Source organism: Nicotiana tabacum, chromosome 12 (genome assembly GCF_000715075.1).
Source record: "Nicotiana tabacum cultivar K326 chromosome 12, ASM71507v2, whole genome shotgun sequence".
Taxonomy (NCBI): Eukaryota; Viridiplantae; Streptophyta; class Magnoliopsida; order Solanales; family Solanaceae; genus Nicotiana; species Nicotiana tabacum.
In genome coordinates this window covers 55,604,155-55,624,210 of record NC_134091.1, presented here as the reverse complement: position 1 = coordinate 55,624,210, position 20,056 = coordinate 55,604,155, and the positions used below count along the sequence as shown (strand labels likewise).

The 20,056-nt window shown below is 40.9% G+C and overlaps 2 protein-coding genes across 2 annotated transcripts; both read right to left on the bottom strand.

Annotated features, from left to right (window-relative positions):
• Window positions 1-11,597: 11,597 nt before the first annotated feature.
• LOC107793194 (uncharacterized) lies at window positions 11,598-13,881 on the bottom strand. Its single transcript, XM_075226526.1, has 6 exons — window positions 13,702-13,881; window positions 12,981-13,284; window positions 12,657-12,893; window positions 12,360-12,479; window positions 12,107-12,235; window positions 11,598-11,999 (listed from the first exon to the last, which is right to left on the bottom strand). The coding sequence occupies exons 1-6, from the start codon at window positions 13,716-13,718 to the stop codon at window positions 11,976-11,978; spliced, it is 831 nt and encodes a 276-aa protein (XP_075082627.1). The 5' UTR covers window positions 13,719-13,881; the 3' UTR covers window positions 11,598-11,975.
• Window positions 13,882-14,106: 225 nt separating this feature from the next.
• LOC142167170 (E3 ubiquitin-protein ligase KEG-like) lies at window positions 14,107-15,918 on the bottom strand. The gene has a single exon (XM_075227330.1). It carries the CDS (start codon window positions 15,916-15,918, stop codon window positions 14,107-14,109), a length of 1,812 nt encoding a protein of 603 aa, XP_075083431.1.
• Between the last annotated feature and the right edge of the window lie 4,138 nt (window positions 15,919-20,056).

Sequence of the window (20,056 nt, the reverse complement as noted above, 5' to 3'; positions counted from 1 at the left end):
GAGCTACTGCAGTAGAGCCACCGGTAGCTCCAGTTGGAGAACATGTACCTGGGACGCCTGTTACTACCCCTGTACTTTAGGAGACTCTTGCGCAGGTTTTGAGCATGTTTGGCACTCTAGCTCAGGCAGGGTTAATTCCACTTGCTCCTACCACATCTCAGGCCGGGGGAGGAGGACAAACTCCCGCCGCTCGTACTCCCGAGCCACGGGCCAAAGTTGACCATGCCCTAGAGGTTATACCAGTTCAGCCAGTTGTCCCAATCCGGCATGAGGTTAGGACAACAGTTTCAAAGGGGAGCAGCTCAGGCTCGAGAGGTACAAGAAGTACCACCTTCCCACATTCAGCGGTTTAGCTTCAGAGGATGCTCAGGGTTTTCTGGAGGAATGTCACTGTATCCTCCGTACCATGGGTATTATGGATTCTGGTGGGGTTTCTTTCACAGCATTCCAGCTTAGAGGAGCGGCCTACTAGTGGTGATGGGCATATGAGTTGGATAGTCTGGCTGAGGCAACTTGACTTACTTGGACTCAATTTTCTGATATATTCTTGAGAGAATATGTTCCTCAGAGTCTTAGAGATGCATGGCGCGCAGAGTTTGAACAGTTGCGCCAGGGTTCTATGACCGTGTTGGAATATGCGGTCTGATTCAGTGATTTGGCTAGGCATGCACCAACCTTAGTTGCTACCGTTCGAGAGCGGGTTCGGAGATTTATTAAGGGTCTCCACCCTAGTATCAAATTCAGTATGTCCCGAGAGATATAGATGGACATCACATACCAGCATGTGGTGTCAGTTACTAGGAGATTGGAAGGTATACAGATCTGGAAGAGGGAAGAGAGGGAAGCTGAGAGACCCCGAGATTCTGGCACATATAATAATTCTCGTGCCCCTGCTGTAGCCCGTCATGGTAGAGGTTATGTGAGCCATCCTATTCATTCAGCACTTCCAGCTTCCAGTGGTACTCCGGCTACTCCTAGACCTCAGGTTCCATATTATGCACTACAGTGTCTTCTGTACCTCCTGTACGGGGTGCCTTCAGCGGACAGTCTAGTCGATCAGGCCCGAGCCAGTCCCAGCAGCCACGCCCTCCGAGGGCTTGTTTTGAGTATGATGACACTCGTCATATCATTATGGATTGCCCCAGACTTAGGAGGGGTGCACCTCCACAGGTTTCTCAGGTCCCACCTATTCTACAGAGCCCTCAGGCTTCTCAGGCCATGTTTACTACACCAGTTGCCACTCCACCTGCACAACCATCTAGAGGTGGAGGCCAGACAAGTAGATGTCGCCTTAGAAGGGGAGGCCAGGCCAGATATTATGCCCATCCTGCTCGTACAGAGGCTGTCGCTTCTGATTCTGTCATTACAGGTATTGTCCCGATCTGTCATAGAGATGCGTCAGTATAATTTGACCCAAGCTCTACATATTCTTATGTGTCCTCTTATTTTGCCCTGTATTTGGGCGTATCTCAAGATTCATTGAGTTCCCCTATTTATGTGTCTACTCTTGTGGGAGATTCTCTTGTTGTGGACCACGTGTATCAGTCGTGTTTGATTGCTCTTAGTAGTTTTGAGACCATAGCCGAGTTATTATTGCTCAGCATGGTGGACTTTGATATTATTTTGGGCATGGACTGGTTGTCTCCCCATTATGCTATTCTTGATTATCACGCTAAGACCGTGACGCTGGCTATGCCAGGATTTCCACGAATAGAGTGGAGAGGTACCTTAGAGTATACTCCCAGCAGAGTTATTTCATTTCTTAAAGCTCAACGAATGGTTGAGAAGGGGTGTAGCGCGTATCTAGCTTATGTGAGAGATGTCGGTATTTATACCCCTACAGTTGAGTCAGTTCCAGTAGTGAGGGACTTTCTAGATTTGTTTCCAGTTGATCTTACGGGCATGCCGCCCGATAGAGATATTGATTTTGGCATTGATCTGTTGCCGGGCACTCAACCCATCTCTATTCCTCCGTACCGTATGGCTCCTCCTGAGTTAAAGGAGTTGAATGAGAAGTTATATGAATTACTTGATAAGGGCTTTATTCGGCCCAGTGTGTCACTTTGGGGGTGCTCCTGTCTTATTTATGAAGAAGAATGATGGTTCTATGCGGATGTGTATTGATTACCGCCAGTTAAACAAAGTCACAGTGAAGAAGATGTATCCTTTGGCTCGTATTGATTACCTATTTGATCAGTTACAGGGTGACATAGTGTTTTCTAAGATTAACTTACGTTCAGGTTATCATCAGTTGAAGATTCGGGAGCCAGATATCCCGAAGACTACTTTCAGGACCAGATATGGTCACTATGAGTTTCTTGTTATGTCTTTTGGGCTGAACAATGCCCCAACAACTTTATGCACTTGATGCACAATGTGTTTCGGCCTTATCTTGACTCATTCGTCATTGTGTTTATTGACGACATTCTGGTGTACTCCCGAACTCGGGAAGATCATGAGCAGCACCTGAGGACTGCACTTCAGACCTTGAGAGAAAAGAAGTTATATACAAAATTTTTATAGTGTGAGTTTTGGCTAGACTCAGTGGCATTCTTGGGTCATATAGTATCGAGTGATGGGATTTAGGTAGATCCGAAGAAGATTGAAGCAGTGCAGAGTTGGCCCAGACCGTCCTCAGCTATAGAGATCTGGAGTTTTCTTGGTTTGGCGGGGTATTACCGTCGCTTTGTAGAGGGATTCTCATCTATTGCAGCACTTAGGACCAGGCTGACCCAGAAGGGTGCTCCATTCAGGTGGACAGAGGAATGTGAGGAGAGCTTTCAGAAGCTCAAGACAGCTTTGACTACATCCTTAGTATTGGTATTGCCTACGGGTTCGGGGTCTTATACTGTATATTATGATGCATCGTAGATTGGTCTCAGCGCGGTGTAGGATGGTAGGGTGATTGCCTACGCGTCCAGACAGCTGAAGGTGCATGAAAAGAACTATCTTGTCCATGACATTGAGCTAGCAGCTATTGTTCATGCCTTGAAGATTTGGCGGCATTATTTATACGGTGTTCCTTGTGAGATTTACACCGATCATCGGAGTTTACAGCATCTGTTCAAGTAAAAAGATCTTAACTTGTGTCAGCAGAGGTGGTTGGAGCTACTTAAGGACTATGATATCATTATTTCGTACCATCCGGGGAAAGCCAATGTGGTGGCCGATGATTTGAGTCACCGGGCAGAGAGTTTGGGGAGTTTAGCATATCTACCAGCATCAGAGAGGCCATTGGCATTGGATGTTCAGGCCTTAACCAGCCAGTTTGTGAAATTGGATATTTCTGAGCCGAGACGAGTATTGGTTTGTGTGGTCTCTCGGTCTTTTCTTTATGATCGTATTAGGGAGTGTCAGTATGATGACACCCAGCTGCTTGTCCTTAAGGACACGGTCTGTCACGGTGATGCTAAGGAGTTCACTATTGGAGATGATGGTGCATTGAGGATGCAGGACATGCTATGTGTGCCCAATGTAGATGGTTTACATGAGTTGATTCTCCAGGAGGCTTACAGTTTGCGATACTCTGTTCATTCGGGTGTCGTAAATATATATCAGGACTTGGGGCAGCATTACTGGTGGAGGAGGATGAAGAAAGACATAGTAGAGTATGTGGCCCGGTGTCTAAATTGCCAGCAGGTGAAGTATGAGCATCAACGGCCAGGTGGGTTGCTTCAGAGGTTGGAGATTCCGGAGTGGAAATGGGAACGGATTACTATGGATTTCGTTGTTGGACTCCCACAGACTCAGCGAAGATTTTATGCAGTTTGGGTGATTGTGGATAGGCTGACCAAGTCGGCTCATTTCATACCTGTGATGACTACCTATTCTTCCGAGCAATTGACTCGAATTTATATCTGTGAGATCGTCAGGCTTCATGGCGTACCGGTATCTATCATCTATGACCAGGGTACGCAATTTACATCACGATTTTGGAGAGCTGTACAATAGGAGTTGGGTACTCGGGTTGAGTTGAGCACATTATTTCACCCTCACATGGACAGACAGTCCGAGCGCACTATTCAGATACTAGAGGATATGCTTCGTGCTTGTGTGAAGGATTTTGGGGGTGTTTGGAACCAGTTCTTGCCACTTGCGAAGTTTTCCTACAACAACAGTTATCAGTCCAGCATTCATATGGCACCGTATGAGGCTTTGTATGGTAGGCGGTGTCAGTCCCCAATGTGTTGGTTCGAGCTGGGCGAGGCTAGATTATTGGGTACGGACTTGGTTCAGGATGCCTTGAAAAAGGTTAAGGTGATTCAGGATAGACTTCGTACAACCCAGTCCAGACAGAAGAGTTACGCAGACCGAAAGGTTTGCGATGTTTGCAGAGCGAGTCTTGCTCCGGGTTTCACCTATGAAGGGCATTATGAGATTCGGAAAGAAGGGTAAGCTGAGCCCAATGTTCATTGGTCCTTTTGAGGTGTTACGGCATGTTGGGGAGGTTGCTTATGAGCTTGCCTTACCTCCCAGCCTAGCAGGAGTTCATACGGTATTTCATGTTTTGATGCTCCGGAAGTATCACGGTGATCCGGCTCATGTATTGGATTTTAGCTCAGTCTAATTGGACAAGGATATATCTTATGTTGAGGAACCAATGGCTATTTTAGACAGGCATGTCAGAAAGCTGAGCTCAAAGAACATTGCTTCCGTGAAGGTTTAGTGGAGGGGACATCCGGTCGAGGAGGCGACTTGGGAGACCGAACAGGATATGCGCAGCCGTTATCCTCATCCTTTCACCACTTCAGGTATGTCTCTATGCTCGTTCGAGGACGAATAATTATTTTAAGAGGGGGAGGATGTAATGACCCGATCGGTCATTTTGAGAGAAATAACCCCAATCCCCTATTACTGTTTTCCCCGTACCTTTTTCTATTTATGTGACTTGCCGGAGGAGGTTTTGTTTTTGGTTTCAGAATGTTTTGGGACACTTAGTCCCTAAAACGGGAGCTAAAATCTTAGGATTTTGACTGTAGTCTGAACTGTGTGAAGACGACTCCGGAATGGAGTTTTGTCGATTCCGTTAGCTCCGTTGGGTGATTTTGGACTTAGGAGCATGTCCAAATTGTGTTTTGGAGTTCCGTAGCCCATTTAGGCTTGAAATGGCGAAAGTCGAATTTTTCGAGATTTGGACCGGTTGTGGAAATTTTGATATCGGGGTCAGATTCCGATTCCGGAAGTTGGAGTAGGCCCGTGATGTTGAATATGACTTGTGTGCAAAATTTGGGGTCAATCAGACGTGGTTTGGTTGATTTCGGCATCGGTTGTTGAATTTGGAAGTTTCAAGTTCTTTAAGTTTGAATCAGAGGATGATTTGTGATTTTATCGTTGTTTGATATGGTTTGAGGGCTCGACTAAGTTTGTATGGTGTTTTAGGATTGGTTGATATGTTTGGTCGAGGTCCCAGGGGCCTCGGGTGAGTTTCGGGGTGCTTAACGGATTGAGTTTTGGACTTATGCAATTGCTGGAGGTGCTGCACATGGTGTAATCACACTTGCGCACTTTGGGCCGCAGGTGCGGCACTGCAGAAACGGCCATGGAGCCGCATAAGAAGTTTGGCCATGTTCAGTTGGGACCACATGTGTGGCCATAGACGCGCAGAAGCGGAGGAGGAGCACAGATGCGGGCTTGCAGAAGAGGCCCTTGTTCGCAGATGCGGACTCACTTCCCCTTAAGTGATTTTCGCACTTGCGATGGAATTTTCGTAGGTGCGGTTGAAGGCTCGCAGAAGCGAGATTTCTGGGCAGAAAAGAGGAAAAATCGAGGGTTTGATTCATTTCTTCATTTTTGGACTTGGGAGATCGGAAATTGGCGATTCTTTGAGGGATTTTCATAGAGAGCTTTGGGGTAACGATTCCTAACTCGTTTTTGCTTGTATTTCATTAATCTATAGTTGTTTTCTCCATTTAATTTCGGATTTTGATTGAAAAGTTGGGAAAATGGGGGAAAAGTTCCCTAACCGAATTTCTGAGTTTTGATTGAGATTTAGACATCGGATTTGGTTAATTTTGGTACGAGTGAATTCGTGAGTGAATGAGTGTTTGTATTTTGTGAATTTTACCCGATTCCGAGACGTGGGTCCGGGTCAACTTTATAGGACGAATTTCAGAATTTTTATTAAAATCTTGATTTCATTAATTAGACTAGTCTATTATAGTTGTATTTATGATATATAATTATTTTTGGCTAGATTTGGGCTATTCAGAGTCGAATATTCATGGAAAGGGCATTGTGACCGATTGATTGAGCTTGGTTCGAGGTAAGTGGCTTGCCTAACTTTATGTGGGGGAACTCCCCATAGGATTTGTACTTTTTTTTATATATGAGCGCCATGTACGTGAGGTGACGAGTACGTACATAGGCTAATTGTGTAAAAACCCAATTTTTCTACTAAGTAATAACCTGATTTCTTTCTTATATGAGTTTCATCAGCATGTGTAGTATCCTGCTAGATTAGAATATCATGTCTACTTGCCTTAACTATTTACTTGAACTACGTGCATCATGTTTAGTGAATTTACTTGTCTTTCCTTGACTGGTACTTAGGTTGAACTGTAGAATTTTGTGCCGTGACTATTGAATTCTATTATTTAGGTGCATATTTACTTTGGGACTATGGAACGGTATTCTGGAAGATTTCCCTGTACTGCATATTTAATTTGGGACTATGGAACGATATTCCGGGAGATCCTCATATACTGCATATTTACTTAGGGACTACAGAACGATATTCTGGGAGATCCTCTTGTACTGCATATTTACTTTGGGACTATGGAACGGTATTCCGGGAGACCTCCATATCTTGCATATTTACTTTGGGACTGCGGAACGGTATTCCGGGAGATCCCCCTATCTTGCATTTATGTTTGGGACTACGAGACGGTATCTCGGGAGATTCCCTGTTGTTATTTTCTGTGTACTGAGCTATTGTCTTCTATGATTTCATTCTTGTTAGATTTCAGTCTCTAATTTACTGCGATATTTCATTTTATCTTGTGTTATTATCTATATACCAGTAGGGCCTTGACCTGACCTCGTCACTACTCGGTCGAGGTTAGGCTTGGCACTTACTGGGTACCGATTGTGGTGTACTCATGCTACTATTCTGCACATATTTTTTGTGTGCATATCCAGGTGCTCCTTATCAGCTGCACTATGAGTGAGCCGGGACAACTTTGGAGACTTCAAGGTATATCTGCCGCGTCCGTAGACCTCAGAGTCACCTTCCACTCTTCCCCATGTCCATTATCTTCTGTATTTTCTTTTGATAGACTCTGATGTTTAGTGACACTAGATTTTCTTTCTGTAGTTTGTGATTCACGATGTTCCGGGTTTTGGGAATGCTATGTAGTATAGTAAGGAGTTGGTTATTGTACATGCCAAGCGGCATGGTATTCAGTTATGGTGTTATTGCTACAGTTAGTTGTTAAATTTATGTTTTCATTTCATTATTCCGTAAATGTTAGGCTTACCTAGTCACAGAGACTAGGTGCCGTCACGACGTCACACAGAGGAGAAATTAGGTCGTGACATGTACCAAGGTTTTCTCTTTTGTAGCCTGAAGCTGGGCCTCGGCCGACGCCAGTTGTGCTTGGACAACTTCCTTTTCCGAGGTTATGAGATCCATAGTTTTCTTGAACTCCTCATCCTCAGCTTGTATCGTACCTACCAGCACCTGGAGCTGCCCGATTTGTTCAAGCCTTTGTCGAACCTGGAGGATCAGATCGTTAGCCACTGAGTCCAGTTCGTCGTCACTATCTTCAAGTACTCGATTTACCTGCTCGGCCCACTCGGCATGCTCCTTCCGAGCCACTTCTAATTCAGCCTGAAGTTTCTCACTTATAAGCTTATAAGTGTCCCTCTTCTCAGTAAGCTCCCGAACCTCTGCCTCGTGTTGGGCTAACTCCTCCCGGTATCGGAGGAAAGTCTCATGGTGCAGTACCGAGGTGTGCAAGCATAAAGAAAGGTGTTAGGATTATTTGCAATTTCAAATTTAAAATACATAATAAAGGGACACTCGAAGTTACCCGATTCAAAGCCTGTTGAGCTTCATTGAATAGGCAGGGTGCTTCCACCGCGTCCACCACAGCCTGGTCCTCTTCGGTCACTAAGCACCAAAGGTAGCTAACGACCCCCACGGGGGCATAGAAAACCCGAGCATCCTCCGGGACAGAGAAAACTATTGACCACCTTCGGTCAGGGTTAGCGCTCGGGGCCGGGAACCGATCCACCAACTTTGGGCTCGAAGAAGACCCACTAGTGCCCGATGATGGTACCTTCTTTGGCACCAGCAAGTCACCAAGCCCAGTGACGTCCTCTGAGGCAGTGGAGTCTAACCCATCCAAGAAGTTGTGGATATTTGTCGCCCCCTGAGGCCCCTTATAAGAGCGACCTTCTAGCATACCAGCCTCGTGGATCATAGCATCTGAGAATTGAGGAGACCCAGTAAGGTCAGTCACCCCAAGCGCATCTTTCGGGGAACCTTCCTCTACTCGAGAAGAGTCGGCCTGGTATCCCTCTCGACTCCTTTAGCTCGGGGCAAAGTAGTCGCACCCCGTTCCGATTAAGAGATCTTAGCCAATGCCTTCTCAACAACTTCCCTAGCTTGAGACAAAGCTATTCGCACCCGAACCACTAGCTCAGAATTGTCTTCTTCTTCAGATTCATCCCTCAGTCGGCGGATTGAGTCCGATGGGAGGACGCCGATGTTTTCTTTGGGTTTGCTTTCCTGCCTCTTTTTCGATTTCTGCTTCTCCAAGTTCGGGAATCTCGGGGCCCTTTTTCTTTTCTTCCCATCACCCTGCCTCGGAGAAGGGGACTCGAGGGGCACATCCTTATCGCCGGATGGAGGCCTCATAAGAACATACTTGGGGAGACCTACAAAAGAAAACAGTAACCGATAAGAATTCGACAACGCAAGGAAAAAGTCAAACATTATTGAATCAGAAAAGAAAACTTACCATGACTACAGGCCTCCCATCGACCCTTCGACAGTTCCATCCATGCACGCTCGGAATATGGTCTTTGTGACACAAGGTCCTCGACCCACTCCTTGAGTTGGGGAATGACATATGGCATCTGATCCACAGCTGCACCACAAAAAAACTGATAAGAAGGGAGAGAAAGGGAGAAACAATAAATAAAATCTTTAAGGCGAAGTTGTACTTACGCTTCATGTTCCATTTCTCAGAAAATGGCATGTCCTCGGCAAGGATCAAGTCTGAAGTCCTTATTCGAACGAACCAGCCCATCCAGCCTCGGTCTCAAGCCTCATCTATACTCGAGAACGGGGCCATACTGGCCCGACGAGCAAGTTTGATTAATCCCCCTCGATAGAGTTGGGGACTGTACAAGCGCATACGATGATCGAGGATGAAGGGACACCCCTCGATTTTGTTTACAAAAAAGTGGAGAAGAATCACTATCCTTCAGAAGGAGGGGTGAATTTGATCGAAGGTCATCTCGTACCTATTGTAGAAGGTGATAATGACCGGGTCTAAAGGACCCAACGTGAAGGGGTAAGTGTAAACACTTAAAAAACCCTCCACGTGGGTAGTAATTGCTTCCTCGGGCGAAGGCATCACTACATGCTTGTAGGACCAGTTGCAATCCTCTTTGACCTTGGAGAAGATATCATCGATGATCGTACATATATATCTCGAGACCGGCTCACATCGAGCCGGTACCGAGGAATTTTTTTCGACCTTGAAATCAGCAACGGTCGGGCACCCTGCAGGAACAAACTCTTCAGGGTGTGGTTTCGCCACAGTCCCGTTGCTGGCGGGTCGTGATGAAGAGGCGGCCTCTTTTTGTGGGACAATCTTAGAAGTTTTTGCCATTTTAGTGTAGAGATAAAGAAGAGGAAATTAAGAAGGTATGCTTAGTGGTTTGCAAAAGGTTCAAGAAATCTGGGTACAAAAGTTGGAGAGTGAAGGGATTTTTGAAGAACAAGAATAAAAGGAACTTTAAACGTAAAGTTTGAATAAATGAAAGTTGGGGTATTTATAGTGTGCTAATGACGGTTCAAAACCCGTAGTGGCCGACCAACAACTGACAGGAAATTAATGCCTTGATAACTGGACCGATGGGACGTTTCGGTAACCATTTGTCGCTTACATCATGATCAGATGTTTCAGTAACCGTTTGTCGCTTACGTCGTGATCCATCGAAGCGGGATTCAAAAGTTCATATCGTTTCTCGTCATCTTCTCTCCGAAAAATGAGGGGACTATCTGTATACGGTCGAAATCGGGTTCGCTTATTGTGTGACCAATCAAGACTGAAGCGTGACAGGTTAAAGCTCAATCTCGGGTTATATCGAACTAAGGGGGCGAAGTCAAATCGTTGAACTCGTGACACTGGGACCGAACAAAATCAGACCAAACAAGATCGAGGGAAATTTGCCGAGCCAAATAACAGAAGGCAGAAATATCCGCAATCGGTTGGAGATCACGACGAAAATCCCGGCACGTTTCAAGGAGAGGCCGATTAATTAGCAAATCATGAGATTTTTTACCTTATATAGAATTGTATCAAGAGTATGACTCCCCTACTATAAAAAGGGGGGTCTGATCATTTGTAATACACATTGCAATACGCAGCACAAAGCAATATACTATTATTTCTAGCCTTTATCATCTTGTTATTCTGTTCTTACATCAGTTGAGGCATTTCTTGGTTCGAAGGTGATCGAACTCGAAGGCCAATGCTGTTCAATTTGTGTGGTTTGCATTTATTCTTTTATCGTCAATTTCAATATTAATCTGTTTTCTTAATTTGTATCAAATTATATCACATATCATTAAAACCGCGTATAAATTCAACTGTTATCCGATTTTGAGGATAAACAATTCTACTAGTAAATTTTATTTTAGAGTTGATCCTGAATTTGGCTTTGAGCATAGCCTAGTTTATATTTGAAAGTCAAATGAACGAAAACAGAGCATAAAATAATCGGCTAGATGTATTAGAACCTTCTTTTGCATTTTCCTTGTTGTTAGATTACTTTAATGATGCAATTTATGAATTATGAGATAGAAAATAACTGAAGAGATAAATTAATTGGTTATAGGGAGTCATCTTATTCGGTTTAAACCAAAAGGAATCATAATACCAACATTCTTTTGGTATTTTAATTTGGATTATCTGTTTAAAAGATAAAAGAAACTGCTAAGCTCCTGCATGTTCCACTGTTTCTATGCAGCTATTATTCAGACTTAAGAGAAGTCTTGAGTTAACTAGCGTGACATTACATGCAAATAATAGATTGTTAATAACGGACGGTAAAGATGTCATATTCGGTGGTTTGCAATAACAATGCTAATGGAATTATAGATTCAAATGCCTAAGATGCAACCATTAAAGTCCTCATATTTATATGCAAACTTACATATAAAACGCATATAAACTCCTCATGTCGTTAGTTGTCTAATTATCTACAGTAATTAAAAAGTTTGAACAAATATCAAGTTCAAGGAATTTCAGATTCTTTTCAGCCTTACAGAAGTTTTAGATGTCAGAACAAATTGGAACTCAACATGAATATCACTCCTTCAGAGACAAAAGTTGAAAATGCGGAACATCTATACATATAGATCAGTTCAAAACTATAAATTTTCATTATAAGCTGTACACTCGTTTCTAATGTGTCCTTCATATACATCTTTCTTCAGTCAAGGGTGCTTGTTGTTGCATCAATCACGAAATCAGATTTGTCATAATATACATTTATTTACAAAAGAAAAGAAATGACAGCCTTTTTCTTGATATGGTAAACTGCCCAGGAGTCAACATTGGTCTGTTTCCTTCTTTTATGACTCGAACCCCAAACTCTTCGTTGGGGACGAAGTTTTCATTCCACTAGGCTCCCTCACTTGTCCAAAAGAAATGGTGGTGGCTACTGTGGTACAACAAGCGAGATGCTCCTCGAAGAAATAATTGATACAACTGTCAAACAAAAGTGCCTTCCAGAATTCATCTAACAGCAGAATAGTACACCTGAAAACATTTGATAAGCTAAATCAGGACTTCTTGCTTGTCAAAGAAGCATTCAACTGTGTTAACAGATAGCTTGTCCAATATAAAGAACTTCAGTGTGACTATACCTTGATAACTCCATCAGCTTGTCCAACAAAAAGCTTTCCTTGCCAGTAGAGTAGAGCCGTTACTACAGAATCACATGTAATAGATCCAAGTGGAATAGCAGATGATAGATCACCATCTCTGAATAGTTCCTATAAAGCAGCAGCTTAGGCATATAAGATCAAATCAGATCATCAACCGAGTCCAATTTGAGAGCCTTTGAATGATATACGATTACAGCATAAAAGCTGCTATTTTCATATGTTGTGCACATACCTTTACTTTTATCATCTTGTCCCAGCCTCCTGTAAACATCCATTTTCCCTTCTTGCAGGCAGAGAAGATGGCGCCGTCGTGTTCTTGTGCAGATTTCACCAGAATATCGTCAAACCAGATCTAATGGAATCAATAAAGTATGAGGGTATCTAATAAAATATCTGCAAATTTTTGAATTGCAATTACTACTAGCTTGAACACTATTCCTTCTGAGTACATATATTGAGGTTGATGTTCATCAATATCCTAACCTAATTAAAACAAAACTTTTTATCTGCGTTGGATTCACAACAGTACCTTCGTCAATCCGTTCTCATGAGCTGCAACAAGTATATTCTCATCAACAGCAAGACAAAAAATCGAGCAAACACTCCCTGGTGCTTCTTCCCCCAAAACTGCCAACGGACTATGATCGCTAAGGCACCATAACCGTACAGTTCCATCCCAACTACCACTGTAAAGAACCTCATCACATATTGCTAATGAAGATACAACTGATTTATGGCCATTCATAGTGCATGATAGACTGTAATCCTGGAAAGGGAGAGAGACGAAGGGAGCAGCTTTTCAGTTTCAGTATCGATTAACTAAATCGACAATGAGAAAGCAACAGAAAATTGCCTGCAATGACCATGCTTTTATTGACTTGTCACCACTGCCAGTATATAGATATTGGCTTCTGGAGACAGCAAGGGCATGAATACCACTATAGCGCCAATCCTGTTGCTCCTGTAGTTTCTTTAGTGGTTCAGGACTTAATGGAGTGCTAGCTCGCCAAATGCAAATTGCCCCACCATTATCACCACTAATGCATAATGGTTCTTCATAATCGACAAAAGCTACAACCATAACTCTTTGCTCATGACCTTTGAATGAATGTACATGAGAATAGTCCTGTAAATTGTTGGGTAACTCAGGGAAGCTCCTGAAGAGATGGCAAAAGGGGAAAAAATTTGATCTAGTATGCATGCAATATGCATGATGTCTCTGTCTTTTAGTGAAAGCCATGCCATAATATATTCTAATTTCAGATAAGGGAAAAAGATGAACCAAGATATGTCATACTTTAAGCTTCACCAAACTACTAGAGATATAAGTTGAGGCATTTTCATACAAAGCACAACTGAGACTTTAGCTCCAGTTCCTAACAATAATTTGAGCCAAAAATTGCATGGACTATCTATAGGTCCACACTTGGGAAAATATTAGTGGAGCAAAGTATGAAATAAGACCAAAATCGATAGGTCGTAAGCTAATTCGACAAAGGGGTCCAGCAAGGATATAGTTCAAACCCTGTTAACGATGGACCAAATTATACAAATAATAGCTTTAACAAGTGTACCTGCAAAGACCACACATTGACCATTTTGTCAAATGATGAGCTGAACAGAAAACCACCTGAACAGAGGAAAAGAAAATGATGTTGACAAAAGCAAGCTCAACAGGAACAGGACAGCAAAAGCCACATAAAAATTTATAAAAGGAGTGGAACTTTCTGTAAGCTTTATGCAGAGATAAATCCACACAAAACAAGCATTAAAATCATCAAGTTACGAAGATTTTGAACAGTGCAAAGGAGAACACACATAAAAACTAGTACCAAGAAGCTAATATAAAAGTGCAAAGAAGAAAACACATAATATAAGCTTGAACAAGCACATCAAGTACTTGAAGATGAATATTTCCTCTTCCCCCGATGTAATAAAAGAATTTAAGAAAAGGTACTTGAATTGAATATTCAAGTTTCTCAAGAAAGATTATGTAGTATTAGGATTTCAAAATGAAACAGGCAGTGTTTGCACCTCCAGTTGCTAAACCCTGTGATACAATTAAGATGTCCTTTAAGATCAATACATTTCACTTGACCCCCGGAGAGGCCCTCAACGACATCTTTATCAGCCCCTAATTTTTCAACACCATCAGCCTCCTCTTGGTTTGCATTTTCCACAACGCAAGTATCACTGGTGCACCTCGATGATTGGTTTCTAATCTTGTCGGCTGACTGACAAAGGTCTCCAAGAATTAGGCAATTACACATGTTTTCCTTTTCTTCTTCCTGCCTTAAGTCTATTACCTCATCAAGTTCAGGTTTAATCACAAGAACTCTTAATGTTCTCCACAGTTCAGATGCAAGTGGCCTATTTGCTGGATTATAATCCAAGCATTTAAGGAGAATCTCTGTCACATTAATAAATTCTGACCCCACTCTGCATTCAATTAGAATCATGATCTTTTGCCTCCACTCCATGTACCCTCCAACATAGTCAACACCTTTTTCATCTCTAACTGCAGTAAACAGATAACTCAAATAATTCTGCATCTCTTCAGCGAATGGTTTACCAACTAGAAGTGAAATAATTACACAAGCTAATGACCAAATATCAGAACCATATCCAACACGATGCCTTGAGCTGCCTAATTCTATCACAATACCATCCAGTTTCAGCAACTCAAACAATACCTCTGGACTAACAAAAACACAATCCTCTACTATGTTATTTTTCAATTTCACCACCAAATGTTCACTACAAGTTCCTTTCTCGCCTACAACAACCTCTGTAAGCGTCTTGCGAACTCTCTTTCCCGTTGCCAAAACCTCACTGATGTCAACATAAACACGGTCAAACTTGTCAAAACCAAAACAAGAAAGTCCCAAATAACCCGGAAGCAATCCTCTCAAATGCAAATCGTTCACCGCTTGACAAATATCCGAACCAACTATCACTAACCCAGTTTCATCATTGACCTTTTCCTCAACATTTTTCTCAGGAATTGCATTCCTTAACACACTCACCTTCCCTAACAAACTCCCACTAAATGCCTCAGAAACCATGTACACACAATGGTTATCCATAGTATACCAAAATCCATAAACCTTACACATTACATGAAGACCTAAACTTGATTTGATAATAGACTCTAACTCATTCCTCTCCCCTTCACTCAATCCATACAATACACTCATAACTTTCACTTCATAGCTGTATTCAAACTTTTTAGAAGAACCGTTATTTAAGTCATCAAAATATCCAATTTCAAGAAGACTAACCTTTTCATTCTCTTTCAAAACACACCCCATACAAGAAACATTTTTAAGAACCTTCAAAATCTTACCATAACAAATAAAACAAGTCCCATTACTATCATCATCAGCACCATTTGATTCTATGATTAAACTATCCTCTGGTAAAACCCATGTTCTCCAAATTGAGTAAAACTCATGAGACCACAAATGGGGTTTGATAAAAATAGGACCTTTATCATATTTTTCGGTTGAAGCATGGTTATTGGGAGTCTTTGAAGTGTTGGGGGTGGAGAAGCGCAAGAGATCGATATTTTTGGGGAGACATGAAATGGGATTGGGCAGTTTCACGAGCTGAGTACAAGAGGGGCAACGGATAGTACAAGGAAAGGGGTTTTGTAGCTGAGTCAAGCAGTCTCCGCAGGCGGAGTGGCCGCAGGCGAGGACTCGAGGGACGGTTGAAACGTCGCCGTATTGTTGTAGACAAACTGGGCACTCCGGCAGCTCAAGTGTTGACTCCGATTCATCCTCCGCCATTTTATTTGAGTTTTTCGAAGCTTACGGCGCAGCGAGTGGAGAATCACAACGTACGCAGATAAAACTAAGAATAAGAGAAATTGTCGAACAAAATGATTAAACGATGAAGTAGCCAAAACTGATTAAACAGGGTGACAAAAAATGGAAACAGAAGTTGCTGACGTCTTTTTCTTGCTTTAGTGCCATTGTTCTTTTCTGAAAACATTAAAATAATTGTTTGTTTATCTAGTTGATTTTCCTTTCCTTATACATTTAACTCGGATTTCACGTTTTTTAAGAAATTGGTTTCTAAAGCGACTTTGTATAAAGGTGAAATTTGAAAAACAAAAGAGGGGAAATTACTACTATCATAAGAGAAAGATGAAATATTTATCAATTTTAATTAATACTTATCTAAAAACGTGGGTTGATTTGTGTGAATCAATAATTTGATAGCGTTGTGTATACTGTATAGTCATCGATTAGAGAGACCGATTAACTGCAAGTTTGAGGAGTGAAGAATTACGAGTGGTCGGACTCGGAGTGAGGATTGGAGATTGTCATAAATGAAATAATGAATGAATTGGTAGTTTCTCAGATGACATTCCTTTGCAGTTTGTCCTATTTTATTTGCACCTCCAAAAAATATATATTTTGGTTCAAATAATTAAATTTACGTAAATAAGGGTTAATACTAGCCAATAATAATATTTTTAGGTAGAATTTTTAAAGAAACAATAAATATTGGATGGGTTCAATCGGACAATGGCAACAACATGAAATGACTGTTCTAGGAAGCAAGAGTAATAATGTAGCATTCAATAATAATAAATAATAATAAAATATATTTAAGTAAATAAGAGGAATGATTTACCAAATAAAAGATTGAAATATGTGGATGTTTCTCTTGACAATGATGAATGACCGAAAAATTCTTGAATATTCGAGTTATTCTCGGATATGATGGAAAAGTATGGACAAGAATCCTAGTGAAAATGCGGTATTTGTATTTTAGCAAGAGAGGGACAAATTTTTTAGTGAAAGTGTGTTATTTACAAATGAATATCACATGCCCATATCATTGTCTTTTTTTCTATTTATATGGGACATGATAATAAAAAACCCTAATAGTACAAGTGAAGAGAATATCCACTAGAATATTTTCTTTAATATCTTATCTTGAAAACTAGTCGTTACAACTCTATCAAAAACCTCGACCCTTGTTGACATCTCGACTACGGCTTTGTCGACTCTTTGACCATGGACTTTGCTGCTTCTTGGGCCATCTCTACTAACGACGACTTGAGAACTCTTCCCTAAGTATTATCTTGGCCTAAAGCATTATCACCGTTCTTATTCGCACTGGTGATGGACGCGTTAACACACCATATTCAAGGGGATGTGCCATGGTGCATGTTATTCGCCGATGACATAGTTCTGATTGATGAGTCGCGAGCCGGTGTTAACGAGAGGCTGGAGGTTTGGAGACATGCTCTTGAGTCTAAGGGTTTCAAGCTGAGCAGGACGAAGACGGAATACCTGGAGTGTAAGTTCAGCGCTGAGCCAGGGGAAGAGGGCGTGGATGTGAGGCTTGATTCGCAGGTCATCCCGAGTAGAGGCAGCTTCAAGTACCTTGGTTCGGTTATCCAGGGGGAGGGAAGATCGACGAGGATGTCACACACCGTATTGGGGTAGGATGGATGAAGTAGAGGTTAGCATCTGGAGTTCCTGTGTGACAAGAGAGTGTCACTGATACTCAAAAGTAAGTTTTATAAAGCGGTGGTTAGACTGGCCACGATGTATGGGGCTGAGTATTGGCCCGTTAAGAACTCACATATCCAGAAGATGAAAGTAGCAGAAATGAGGATGTTGCGGTGGATGTGCGGGCACACTAGGATAGATAAGATTAGGAATGATGATATCCGGGAGAAGGTGCATGTGGCTCCCATTGATGACAAGATGCGGGAAGCGAGGCTTAGATGGTTCGGACATGTTTAGAGGAGAAGCCCAGATGCTCCGGTACGGAGGTGTGAGCAGCTGGTTGTGGAAGGCACGAGAAGAGGTAGAGGGCGACCTAAGAAGTATTGGGGAGAGGTGATCAGGCAGGATATGGCGAGGCTCCAGATTTTTGAGGACATGTCACTTGATAGGAAGATATGGAGGTCGAGCATTAGGGCTGTAGGTTAGGAGGTAGTTGAGTCGTGCCTTACTTCGTACCATTGTGGGACTAGCCATGTAGGGTTTTTGTCTAAGATAGCTAGTGGCAATGTTGTGGCTTACTATTTCGCTTTTCAGTGCATGTCCTATTTACTAGCTATCGCTTTTGCTTTGCATCTTTCTTCTAGATTTCATGGTGTTCCTATTTTTCTTATGATTGTTGTGGTGATACTAATATTTACTAATATTGTCTCCCTTTGCTTTGCATCTTTCTTCTGGATTTCATGGTGTTCCTATTTATCCTATGATTGTTGTTGTGATACTAATATTGTCTCCTTTTTGTCTTTTTGTCATTGTCTTTTTATTTTTTTGAACCGAGGGTCTTTCGAAAATAACCTCTCTACTCCTTTGGGGTAGGGGTAAGGTCTGCGTACACACTACCCTCCCCGGACCCCATTAGTGAAATTTTACTGGATCGTTGTTGTTGTTGTCTATATATCTATATTTATATCTATCTATACTATATTAAAAGCACGAATCCCCTTAGCAAAGTGTCGTTCGCCTTTTTTACCCTTTAAAAATAAATTTCACATTACACAAAATCATAATTATATTATTTTCCTTCTATTTAGGATTTTAAAATTAATTAAAATTTTGATCAATAAGTTATTTTTTATTTGAACTATGTAAGAACTCCTAATATTTAGGAATTCAAAACAGAGTAAGATTTTACTTAATTAAATCTTTCCTTATTTACTTCACAATTATTGCTTTGTAATTTGTTTAGTCTTTCGTCTATAGCAATTTCTAATTTGTTATATTTTAGTTTAGTTTGGTTTAGAATAAAGATTGTAGAGTCCAATTTAAAATCTAAGATTAAATCTAAAGAAAGCATCTCGGGTTAAACAACTAAACTATTTAAAATTTAAATTATCTCCTAATATGAATCTTTATATTTAAAATTCACGTATAAAAATAAAAAATGCACCCTTCAAATCAAATACTCCAAATATATTTGAATCTTACGACCAAAAGTGTAACATGCACTGTCAAGAAATACCATAATAGATAAATATTTAATACCTACCACCATTATAATATTTAACATAACATAAAATTCTAGAATTTATTTTTGAAATGACACTCGATAATATATTGCACGTCAAATATATAATATTTAGTGATATTTATTTAATTTTAAAAAATATAATACTCATAGATATAGGCACACGCGCAACGCGCGTATCCTAAAAATAGTTATTAGAAAAGTGAGAAGCTCTTAACTAAAAAGTTAAATTACCATAATACCCTTTTAAATAAATGTAAATACCTTAAGTATTAGTTAAAAATAAACATTTATTAAGAAAAAATCAATTTAAAGTGTCCTTTCAAAAAAGTTGTGTCCTTTTAATAAGTAATTAAATATCCCCATTGAATTTAGTGGAATAATCATATCAATTTTAATGTCAATGATGCATAAAGCCTTTAATCCTATCTTAAACGCCAATATACATAAAACCTATAACCGTATTTGCACATAACTTCTTTGACCTCAATACACTAGCCTGTGAATTATTGTCTTTGACCTCTTTTTATTTTAGGACCTGTCTAATATTTTATATCTTTGTATTTCTTTATAGTGAAATAAATTATGCATTAATCTGATTTTATATATATATATCAAATTTTCGTTTAGTATTTTCATAACTTTATATATCAACTATGGCTATTAATATAGTTCCCTAATATGATGTAGAATATATTTTGATTTAGACAAAAATTAATCAAGGTATAAATTCCTTTTGAATATCATCAATTCTATTGTATAAATTGTTCACATCAATTTACATGTATAGAACAAGAAAAATTGACCTTGCAAAACGATTTAATTTACGATGGGAAATGGACATTGTCCCATATCGGAGGAAAAAAAGGCTTTTGATGGGTATATATATATTTGCTCTTCTTCTAGCTCTTAAAGAGTTAAGAAAAAGGCAAGCCT

Coding starts and splice junctions, on each gene's coding strand:
- LOC142167170 (XM_075227330.1), bottom strand. CDS start 15,918: ATGGCGGAGGATGAATCGGAGTCAACACTTGAGCTGCCGGAGTGCCCA.
- LOC107793194 (XM_075226526.1), bottom strand. Junction 12,480..12,656: donor ATGAGAACGGATTGACGAAG/GTACTGTTGTGA, acceptor TGATTCCATTAG/ATCTGGTTTGACGATATTCT. Junction 12,236..12,359: donor ACAAGATGATAAAAGTAAAG/GTATGTGCACAA, acceptor GCTGCTTTATAG/GAACTATTCAGAGATGGTGA.